Here is a 12,284-nt window from a genome sequence, read left to right on the forward strand (position 1 = left end):
GCCCAGTGTTCTCACATACTTAGGCTGGCCAGTGAGGTAGTCCAGTATTCACTGGGACACATGATGTTGACTGATTTAGATCATTCACCCACCCTAGATCTCCTACAGCCTGGGAGTTTGATTTGTGACCTGAAATTGTTTTTGGCTCTTCCAAACCCCACTGATGTTTTTTTTCCATCCCTGATTTTTTTAGGTCATTGTGCACAGTTTTCAGCTCATCATTGCTTTTTGATCCAAAGGTACTTTTCTTCTCATTTGGAAGAGCCTTTATCTCAGGATTGATCTTGGGCTTGTTATTGCAGAAAACTGTAGCTTCCTTATGGCCACAGTGTTGTCCACACAGAGGTTAATGTAGTCCTGGATGCAGTCTGTGATGCTGTCAATGTCCTCCCAAGCTTTTCCCACACAATAAAGTTCAAACAGTCCCTCAGAGCAATGTGCATGTCACAGCTGGTTCTCTGTGTACAATGAGTTTTTTAGACACCATGGAGGTGAACCAAGTGGTGATCTGAGCCCAACCAAGGAGGGAGAGGTGATGAGATGTATGCCACTTTGGTGTTGGCCTACAATAAGTCCAGCTTTTTATTGTCTCTGGTGTGGGTGAAAATAGGGAGAGTGGAGGACAGGGAGACATGAGATATCAAGTCCCGGAGTAACATGCGGAGCCTCCTTCATATTGTCAGGAGGGGTTCTTTTTAAATGACTTCCTAATTCTGCAGGTTTGAAAGTAATCGGGCTTGATGTATCTTCTGAAATTCAAATCACATTTCCAAAAAATGCAGTAATCATAGGTAATTAATTATTCTTCAAGGAGGGTTGGGGAAGGATTATTTTATTACATAGGGCCAGGTTATCTTGTCAAGTATTTAAATCATTTTCATGATCTGAAATATTTGAGTGTGACAAAACACAAAAACAGAAGAAATCTGTTTTACAGCACTGTATCACAAAACGTCAACAGTTGTTCTTCCTACTGAACAACCTTTAAAAAGCCAAAATGGAAAACATTTAAGTACTTTCTTTTGCTTGTTGGTAGAAATGTTGACTCTAAGAAAATAAACTGGGTACAGCTCAAAATAGATCTCGCCAAGTTTTTCAGCTTTGTTTTTCTTTTTATTGGTTTGTCACAAAAGACTTTATGTTTGCTGCTCCTAAACATTAATCAAGACTTCATGAACCTTTTAGAAGTTAGGTTAATAGTCAGGAATATGAGAACAAATACTTACAAAGACTTTAGTTTATGTAACTTGTCAAAGTGATCCACTTGAAGCTCTTCGATGGGATTGTACGATATGTTTCTGCAACATAAGATATTAGAATCTGTGAAAATATTAAATATAGATGTCACTGATCTCTGACACTACAAGGTTAATCCTGCAGAGATTGTACAGCAGACCTCAGTGCTACATCTCAATAACATGTTTTTCTGCTTCTTTTTAACTCCTACATGTTTTCCTTCCAATCATGCTGTCAAACCACCTTCAGCAGCAAATGCTGGAGACATCCTCACTTTGTTCTGTCCTACATGACATCTTGTTATAAACCCATCATGCTGTTTGTAAGGTGATTTACATTCAGTTTTTCATATAACAAATATATAACATCTTGGTAAAACCAGGGACATTTTATTGTACATTCTTTCTTTTTAGGATTTAAAAAGTCCATAAAATGGGATATTGATATTAGTTAAAATGTTTAGTAACACGATTTTATTACAATAATTTCTGAAATACTCAAGATCCAATTAATATTGAGCTTTGTAGAAACTTATCCTCACAGACATGTAAACAGTCATTCTGCTGCAGAAATTCAAAGTTAAACATGGAATCTGTTTACTCTCACACAGAACAATTTTATCTGAGTGTGTTTGACAAAGAAGAACTCACAGTTGGAGCAAATCCTCCAGTGAGACAAATAGATTGGGAGGTATGGCCACCAGCCTGTTGTTGGACAAATCCCTGTGCAGACACAATGTATACTTTAGCTTTCCAAAAATAAACTAATTCAGAACAGAAAGCATCTAAAAGATTGTGTATTAATGATTAGATACATTGTTTTATAGAACAGAGGTTGTTTCCATACTATTTCGTGCTGATACACAAAATATGAACAACAGAGAATTGGCTGAGGGACGTACACAAACACTACTAATAAGTCTGATAAAAACAAAGGCTTAATGACACCAAAATAGACCCAACACTATACATGTCCATTTGTATTATTCTAAATGGTACAATTATGGTGAAAGAAGGCAGTGGCTATCTTTTAAAGAAATTTCTGTCAGAGGTGTAAAATGTCCAGAAACAATATTAAAAAAAAACTAAAACCTGCACACAAAATGCAGTTACTATATTTTAATTAAGTACAAGTAAAAGTAACAGCATAAGTGAAAGAAGATCACAACCTCCATTTTGGTTGTCTTGAACTAAACAAAAGCTTTTGGAACTAAAACTATAATACCTAAAGAAAACATGTCTGAAAACCCAACGCTTAGCATAATACTTCATTTCATTACAAACCATCTTACAGTTTTCAACTTTACCAATAAAACAATCTGGCATTAAAATGTTGGCCCCTATCAGCTGTTATACAGCTCCTAATAAACAAAGACATGATACAACCATGACTGCTAATGGTGTAAATATACTGTAGTCAAAACCAAGGTTCTGGTAAAAAGTTTTCTGAGGCCACCTCCTCTGTTTAATGTCGATTTTTCATGTTTAATATACAGTACAAACCAAAATTTTGGACACACCTTCTCATTCAAAGAGTTTTCTTTATTTTCATGACTATGAATATTGTAGCTTCACACTGAAGGTATCAAAACTATGAATTAACACATGTGGAATTATATACTGAACAAAAAACTGTGAAACAAGTGAAAATATGTCTTATATTCTAGGTTCTTCAAAGTAGCCACCTTTTGCTTTGATTACTGCTCCGCACACTCTTGGAAAACCATTTCAGGTGACTACCTCTTGAAGCTCATCAACAGAATGCCAACAGTCTTGAAGTTGTTCCCAGAGATGCTTAGCACTTGTTGGCCCTTTTGCCTTCACTCTGTGGTCCAGCTCACCCCAAACCATCTCAATCGGGTTCAGGTCCGGTGACTGTGGAGGCCAGGTCATCTGGCGCAGCACCCCATTACTCTCCTTCTTGGTCAAATAGCCCTTACACAGCCTGGAGGTGTGTTTGGGGTCATTGTCCTGTTGAAAAATAAATGATGGTCCAACTAAACGCAAACCAGATGGAATATCATGCCGCTGCAAGATGCTGTGGTAGCCATGCTGGTTCAGTATGCCTTCAATTTTGAATAAATCCCCAACAGTGTCACCAGCAAAGCACCCCCACACCATCACACCTCCTCCTCCATGCTTCACGGTGGGAACCAGGCATGTAGAGTCCATCCGTTCACCTCTTCTGCGCCGCACAAAGACACGGTGGTTGGAACCAAAGATCTCAAACTTGGACTCATCAGACCAAAGCACAGATTTCCACTGGTTTAATGTCCATTCCTTGTGTTCTTTAGCCCAAACAAGTCTCTTCTGCTTGTTGCCTGTCCTCAGCAGTGGTTTCCTAGCAGCTATTTTACCATGAAGGCCTGATTCACACAGTCTCCTCTTAACAGTTGTTCTAGAGATGTTTCTGCTGCTAGAACTCTGTGTGGCATTGACCTGTTTTCTAATCTGAGCTGCTGTTAACCTGTGATTTCTGAGGCTGGTGACTCGGATGAACTTATTGTCCGCAGCAGAGGTGACTCTTGGTCTTCCTTTCCTGGGGCGGTCCTCATGTGAGCCAGTTTCTTTGTAGCGCTTGATGGTTTTTGCGATTGCACTTGGGGACACTTTCAAAGTTTTCCCAATTGTTCGGACTGACTGACCTTCATTTCTTAAAGTAATGATGGTCACTCGTTTTTCTTTACTTAGGTGCTTTTTTCTTGCCATAATACACATTCTAACAGTCTATTCAGTAGGACTATCAGCTGTGTACTGTATCCACCTCCTGCACAACACAACTGATGGTCCCAACCCCATTTATAAGGCTTGAAATCCCACTTATTAAAACCTGACAGGGCACACCAGTGAAGTGAAAACCATTTCAGGTGACTACCTCTTGAAGCTTATTAACAGAATGCCAAGAGTGTGCGGAGCAGTAATCAAAGCAAAAGGTGGCTACTTTGAAGAACCTAGAATATAAGACATATTTTCAGTTGTTTCACACTTTTTTGTTCATTATATAATTCCACATGTGTTAATTCATAGTTTTGATGCCTTCAGTGTGAAGCTACAATATTCAGTCATGAAAATAAAGAAAACTCTTTGATTGAGAAGGTGTGTCCAAACCTTTGGTCTGTACTGTAGATGGCTTCTTTTTTTATTCCCGTCTAAAACCACCTGGCTTCTTTGTCCAAAATATGTACATTGCTGTCTTCAAAGGAGTGCAGCTGGATCATTATAAATATTGTGGCTAATTTAATGTGACATTTTGTTGGGTTATATTCTTTTACTTGCCCAAATAAACAATTATTTCAATGTGACACCATTTTGTAACATAAATAAAAAACAACTACGTACTGAGCACCTGGCCTACATACTCATGTAAAAGTACAGCTTTTTTTTGAAGAATGACTCATACTTAACTAAGCAGATGTAATATTTTACTTTCAACTCAATATTTGCTTTACCTTGTATTTTTTATGCCGGAAGAAATATTTTAACTGGGTTAAGATACAGTGCCATAAGAGTGCTTTAATGTTACATTACAATTTATCTCTGTTCTGTTAAGTTATTATAGTGAAGATTTATACTTAAAGTAATTTGGAGCTGAATGCATGTAACTGAAAAACATATATAGGGCACTAAAGAATACTATGATTGCAATGTGATTATCTTTTAAATGTAATTTTGTTTCCCATAGAAAGTACTCCTGGCTTGGTGTCTAGCTCAGGACCTGGAGCTATTCCTGCCATTAACTGTATTGTTTGTTTCTGTTGAAGTAACTGAGGTCCATTCATTTAATGTATTGTACGTAAATGTAATGTATTGACTAAACTTGATAAAATATTTTTTTGGCAATTGCAAAAATAAGCTTTTGTGACAGTGGAACAGTGGAATAAATACAGTCAAGAGAGATAACTGGCCTTTAGGTCCAGATGTTAGAAGAAACAAAACAATGTCGATTATTTTCCTTTCATGAGATTTAGCAATAAAAAAAAGTTGTGGAAAGCCTCATCTTAGAAAAAAAAAACAAAAAACCCTAAAGTATTAGTAAGAAGGATAAAAGGAAGAAAGGAAAGAGCAGTGTATTATCTGCATTCTATCTGGCTAAGTTAATATCTTACAAAGTCTCAAAGTCAAACCCAAACAGCTGGATTTATTTAGGAATTAGCCTGAAGCATTTACAGTCTAGACAAAGAAGGTATGTCTGATGTTAAAATAACAGTGTTAGCGGTCACATTTTACTGACAACCTATTTCTTTCCCTCAAATATCCAGTAAAGAAAAATAAAAGCTTCAGTTACTCACTTGTTATTTGCAGTCTACCATTTCTGGTGTAGTTAGGACAAAAGAAAATGTCACAGTGATCTTGAGATATGACCAACTGTTTAGGTAGTTCACTCTTTAATCTAAAGCGACTACTGCAAAATTTAGGGAAATTTCCCTCATTGTGTTCTGGAGAATCCAAACAGACATTATGTTGCCTCAGGCTATCAACGTTACTGCTAGAGGAGCATAAAGATTTCACAGGTCCCTGGTAGAGGAGATGTTAAAACTCATGGGGCCTTTATCAGCTTTGTACAGGCAACACCAAGGCACAGAAAATGAAAGGAATCTACAGGGGGGATGCTGTGAAAATAAATACAAGAGGGCACCGTTCAAAATTCAAGAGGGAGACAAGATCTAAAGTAAAAGGTATGGATCTGCAGGCACACAGCACTTCTGTGCTTATAAGCCAGTAATATAAAAACAACTGAAGAGGAGTGGTGCCTTCTAATCAGAAGCCAACAAAAAATACCCAGCCAAAAAGTAAAACAATTTTCATTTGATTGCTGTAATACTGAGATAGAGCTAAACATGTTCAATATATAGGAGCATTTGAGTGAATTACAATATTGTTGGAAAGGTAATTCAGGAAATTAACTCGTATACATCCGCACACAGAGGAATACATTTCAAGTGTTTAATTCTGTTATTTCGATGAGTACAGCTTACAGCCAATGAAAACCCAAAATTAGATGAGCTAGTGCCTTGGACATTTCTTATATTACATACGACCAATAAAACCAATTTTTTTTTCAAGATGGCATAACATTACATTATGCCATTCAGGATGTTTTCTGCTTCACTGCAGAGAGTCAGTCCCTTTCAGCTGCGCCATGATTCAGGGGTTGCCACAGCAAATCTTGCATACCGACTTGGCAGACTTCACTGTTGCAGGTACAGGAGGAACACTGAGCTTTTAAACTGTTGTAGTATCTCTACACTACAATTTAAAATCGAGACCCTCTCCAGTTAACACTACATGACCTATTTAGCTTCCTACCCTTACCTTTATATTGTGTTCTCATTACTTCCATGCTTGTTGAATGTTGTTTTTATGTATTCATATGTTTTAATGTGTTCATGTGTGCTCTCTTTAACAGCTTCCTGGCCAGATTAGGTCTGTACATAACATTTTACCTGGTAAACTGAAGGCTAAATAAAAAAATTAAAACTTGGGCTTCATAGAGCCACCTTCCGGCACGCCACACTGATGCAGTAACTCATGCAAAAGAAGCCTCGACCAAGTACTGAGTCTTGTTAAATACATGGTCATATTTTTTGTAAAATAACATTTTAGCATAAAAAAGCAATTTTTTATTGGTTCTACTTAATATTCCAATTTTCTGAAAAACTGCCTTTTGTCTTTTCAGTTGCTGTAAACCATAATGATCAAAATGCAGAGAAATAAAGCCCTTAGATCTCATTCTGAGTGTAACTGATCCCTGATCATGAATGTCACTCATTTAAATGAATTCCTGAAAAACAATTTACTTGTACATGAAGTTTTAATTTACTGGGATGGATCTGTATGTATGAAAAAACTTGTCTTGTGATATATTTTTGCCACCTTTTCAAAGATTTATGGAGGTAAATATTAAGTTAAATTGGTAAAAGCATCCGATACCATGAAAGTGCTTTTGTGTTGATAAAAGTAAAAAATGAAATAAAAATCTTTTCCCGTTAACTACACTGCAGAAAAAAACCATGAGCTCAGTAACAAACAGCAAAAGATTTAAAACAAAGGAACAAACTAACTTACCCCAACAAAGTAGACAATCTAAATGATCATATTCAGCCTCGAATTGACTACAAATGGGCTTCAATACAAAGCAGTCATGGGCTTGTTCAATGAAGCCTTCATTATAACTGCACTATCATTAACCACATCCTGAAATCTTGTTCCTTTTTGCAGCACTCCCTCTGAATGTGCCAGTATCTTGATGTTCACACAGTTCTTTAAACACTCTCTCAATATTTTGATAATGCCCTTAAAACTGGAGGTCACGATATGTGACGTGTCTTCATAAATGATCCTCAATCTAAAATGTTTTTTTCAGCCTTTTCTTTAAAGCATCTCTAACTTTGCTATTTTTTGTGTGTAAATATTTTTCTGTGCCACGAGGACATCAAAATAAGTGAGGAAATTACTTACAACTCTCCAAGCTTTTGGAGGACTGAGAATGCCTGTTCGTGTACATAACTGATCCTGTTGCGCTGCAGCACCCTGGAAAAGTCAGTAAACACAAAAAATGAATTATAGTTCTGTTTCTCGGCCCTCTTATTTCCGTTTAATGAGCCATCCGTATTGACTACATGCTCTGGCTACAAGGTGGCATCAATTTTAAGTGAAGCTGAGTTTGATTTGCAAGCTTAAGCCAGAAGTAAACATTTTCAAAGCATACCTTCGCATTTGCTATGGATTAAATTATGCAAATTTACACTTACAGAACTGTCAACATGGTGCATGAGCAGAAAGAGGCATTTCCAATCTTTTCAATTAGATTTCCCTCCAAGTCCCTGCAAGGACACACACACACAGAGCATGTGAGGACACACACACACACACACACACACACACACACACACACACACACACACACACACACACACACACACACACACACACACACACACACACAATAAGCCCATCAAAGGTCTTGTCACTTTTATGTAAGGACGGCTTTGGATATTTTTGGACACTTACAGCCAGTTCAGTCTGGGCATTTCCTGACAGATGTCATCCAACTTTGTCAGGGAGTTGTTCAACAAAACCCTGTCAATCCAAGACAAAAAGTAACATGTTGCACATTTCTTCTTTAGGTTCAAAGACGTTTGCTCTTAGCAGGGGAACAATGGCTTTAAATAACAGGCACTTCAAATAATCCAAAAAAAACATCAGATAAAGTAAAAGATGAAAAATATACAATTTGGAAGCAGAAACTTACAGTAAAACAAGGGAGTTCAATCCTGAAAATGTCATAGAAGATATCTGATGGATATTGTTGTTTTCTAGGATCCTGAAAAGACAAACAGGATATTTTTTCTGCCTCATTTATGAATCATTGGTTCAGATGAAATCGCAACAGTAGAGTTATGCGTGATGTATAACATAACACTGAAAGGAGGCACACGCAGGAAAAAGGAAACAATAGAGCATAAAAGCTGCAGACTCACAGCCACTCCAGCGTGTGTAGGTCTTTAAACACTCCTGGCATCAAGACTGCTATCTTGTTGTAGCTCAGATATCTGAAAAAATACAACAAAATGTTATCTTGCTATTTACAATACATACAATTTAAACGTATAGCTAAGCCTGTATTTGCAGTTTCTGTCAAAAGCTTTATATACAGGTCCTTCTCAAAATATTAGCATATTGTGATAAAGTTCATTATTTTCCATAATGTCATGATGAAAATTTAACATTCATATATTTTAGATTCATTGCACACTAACTGAAATATTTCAGGTCTTTTATTGTCTTAATACGGATGATTTTGGCATACAGCTCATGAAAACCCAAAATTCCTATCTCACAAAATTAGCATATCATTAAAAGGGTCTCTAAATGAGCTATGAACCTAATCATCTGAATCAACGAGTTAACTCTAAACACCTGCAAAAGATTCCTGAGGCCTTTAAAACTCCCAGCCTGGTTCATCACTCAAAACCCCAATCATGGGTAAGACTGCCGACCTGACTGCTGTCCAGAAGGCCACTATTGACACCCTCAAGCAAGAGGGTAAGACACAGAAAGAAATTTCTGAACGAATAGGCTGTTCCCAGAGTGCTGTATCAAGGCACCTCAGTGGGAAGTTTGTGGGAAGGAAAAAGTGTGGCAGAAAACGCTGCACAACGAGAAGAGGTGACCGGACCCTGAGGAAGATTGTGGAGAAGGGCCGATTCCAGACCTTGGGGGACCTACGGAAGCAGTGGACTGAGTCTGGAGTAGAAACATCCAGAGCCACCGTGCACAGGCGTATGCAGGAAATGGGCTACAGGTGCCGCATTCCCCAGGTCAAGCCACTTTTGAACCAGAAACAGCGGCAGAAGCGCCTGACCTGGGCTACAGAGAAGCAGCACTGGACTGTTGCTCAGTGGTCCAAAGTACTTTTTTCAGATGAAAGCAAATTCTGCATGTCATTCGGAAATCAAGGTGCCAGAGTCTGGAGGAAGACTGGGGAGAAGGAAATGCCAAAATGCCAGAAGTCCAGTGTCAAGTACCCACAGTCAGTGATGGTCTGGGGTGCCGTGTCAGCTGCTGGTGTTGGTCCACTGTGTTTTATCAAGGGCAGGGTCAATGCAGCTAGCTATCAGGAGATTTTGGAGCACTTCATGCTTCCATCTGCTGAAAAGCTTTATGGAGATGAATATTTCATTTTTCAGCATGACCTGGCACCTGCTCACAGTGCCAAAACCACTGGTAAATGGTTTACTGACCATGGTATCACTGTGCTCAATTGGCCTGCCAACTCTCCTGACCTGAACCCCATAGAAAATCTGTGGGATATTGTGAAGAGAACGTTGAGAGACTCAAGACCCAACACTCTGGATGAGCTAAAGGCCGCTATCGAAGCATCCTGGGCCTCCATAAGACCTCAGCAGTGCCACAGGCTGATTGCCTCCATGCCACACCGCATTGAAGCAGTCATTTCTGCCAAAGGATTCCCGACCAAGTATTGAGTGCATAACTGTACATGATTATTTGAAGGTTGACGTTTTTTGTATTAAAAACACTTTTCTTTTATTGGTCGGATGAAATATGCTAATTTTGTGAGATAGGAATTTTGGGTTTTCATGAGCTGTATGCAAAAATCATCCGTATTAAGACAATAAAAGACCTGAAATATTTCAGTTAGTGTGCAATGAATCTAAAATATATGAATGTTAAATTTTCATCATGACATTATGGAAAATAATGAACTTTATCACAATATGCTAATATTTTGAGAAGGACCTGTATACTTCTCATTAGTATAAATATAATAGGACTTTGCGCTTTTAATAATTTATGTGAATATTACATTCCTGGAAGAATAAAATGACTTTGAAAAACAAAAAATATGTACCCAAGTTATAATTTGTTGGGTATTTTATTCAATACATAGAAGGTCAAAATTATCCACACAGGCAAAAATATGGTATTACATACACCCTCATAAGTGTCTGGATAAATGTCACAAAGCAAGTTAAACCAGCAGCACACCGTTTTTTCGTAGCCATCAACAAGTTTCTGGCACCATTTTGAGAGGATTTCAACCACTGTTCCCAGCAGACTTGGTGGAGCTCATTTGGATTGGTCGGTTTCTGGGAACAGACTTCCATTTTACGAATAATCAACAAGCTAGAAGATAACAGTAGGATTGAGGTTGCAGCCATTCCAAAAAGCTGAATGTTTGGAAGGTTGTTAGAGATCCAGTTGAAACATGCAGCTGTCTTCAGGTTTAAACCATTAGGATGTTGATTTGAGGTATGGTTGAAGTATTCAGTCACCCTTCACTTTTATTCCATCAACTTGGTGCAATACAACAGTGCCACTGGCAGCAAAACACAACCTCAGCATGCTACCACCACCATGCTTGATAACTGGTACAGCCAGTTCTAACCCCCACTCTGTCTGTCTTAGTTGTGATGTCCTTTGGCAAACACTTCCCCCGACTTGCCTGCTGATGGTGGTCAGAGGGCTCAGTGGCACCTGTGTAGGGCAGCCTCACTTCTGTCAGTCTGCCCCAGGGCAGCTGTAGCTACAATGTATCTTACCACTGTCAGTGTGTGAATGTGTGTATGAATGGGTGAATGACTGATTGTAGTGTCAAGCGCTTTGGGGTCTCTGAGGATGTAATAAAGCGCTATACAAGTTCAGGCCTTTTACTATTTACCATTTCTTAGGTTTGAAAGTCTCAACTTCAGAAAAGATCATTCTCGCCTTATGGCCAAACAGCTCAATCTTTGTCTCATCTGACCACAACACGTTTCTCCAGAAAACATTCAACTTGTCCATGTAGGAAACTACTTATTTTAGTCAAACTGAAAGGTGTCAATTTTGCAGCAGAAGCATCTCATTCCATGTTGATGTTTAACTTGCCTAACTGTAGACAGTGGCACTGCTGTAAAGCATGTTTCAGTTTATTATAGACTTGATAGGTCCTGATCTTGGATTGTTCCTGATCATTCTGACACATTTTCTTTCAGATTAGGATGACAGTTTGGGTCAGATGGTTAAAACTAGTATACAATTTGGTGTTCCAAAAGGATTCATGGACAAATCATACTTACTTTAAGCATCTGTGATAGCTCTGCCTCAAAACTATAGAAAATATGGACTATAATTAAAGCCAGGTCAGTATCAGACAAAAGCAATGAAACTGAACAAGCTCTTCCAACTCTGATTGGAAGAGTGGTCAAACATCTATGCAAAGTCATGGCAGGGCCTTATTGATAGCTAAAAAAGCATGTTTTCTAGGTAAAACTTGCTAAGGGACATTTATTCAATTATTAGTGAGAGTGAACGTGATAGTGAGTGATATTTGAGTATATCTGTATAATTTGGACCCTGCAGGAATTTGGAGAAAATCCCCAGTAAATCCAAACACGTTCACCCAATTCTTATTTCCAAAAATCATTGAGGTTGCTTTTGTTCAAAGATATTCCAAGTTTGAGAAAGAAAAGTTTAAATGTGTTAGGATTATGATTATTGATTAATTAATATTTATCAAGAATTATAATTTAAAATCATAATTTGAGA

The 12,284-nt window shown here is 38.0% G+C and overlaps 1 protein-coding gene across 1 annotated transcript in view; it reads right to left on the reverse strand.

Moving 5' to 3' along the window:
- Window positions 1-12,284, reverse strand: part of rxfp1 (relaxin family peptide receptor 1) — a 170,340-nt gene that overhangs the window by 23,743 nt on the left and 134,313 nt on the right. Inside the window, exons 7-13 of the mRNA XM_047354544.1 lie at window positions 8,717-8,788; window positions 8,488-8,559; window positions 8,247-8,315; window positions 7,988-8,059; window positions 7,695-7,766; window positions 1,887-1,958; window positions 1,227-1,298 (exon numbers count right to left, since the gene is read on the reverse strand). Coding sequence (XP_047210500.1) covers window positions 1,227-1,298; window positions 1,887-1,958; window positions 7,695-7,766; window positions 7,988-8,059; window positions 8,247-8,315; window positions 8,488-8,559; window positions 8,717-8,788 — 501 coding nt within the window. The remainder of the gene's footprint in view (window positions 1-1,226; window positions 1,299-1,886; window positions 1,959-7,694; window positions 7,767-7,987; window positions 8,060-8,246; window positions 8,316-8,487; window positions 8,560-8,716; window positions 8,789-12,284) is intronic.

The sequence above is a fragment of the Girardinichthys multiradiatus genome, chromosome 23 (genome assembly GCF_021462225.1).
Source record: "Girardinichthys multiradiatus isolate DD_20200921_A chromosome 23, DD_fGirMul_XY1, whole genome shotgun sequence".
In the NCBI taxonomy this organism is placed as follows: domain Eukaryota; kingdom Metazoa; phylum Chordata; class Actinopteri; order Cyprinodontiformes; family Goodeidae; genus Girardinichthys; species Girardinichthys multiradiatus.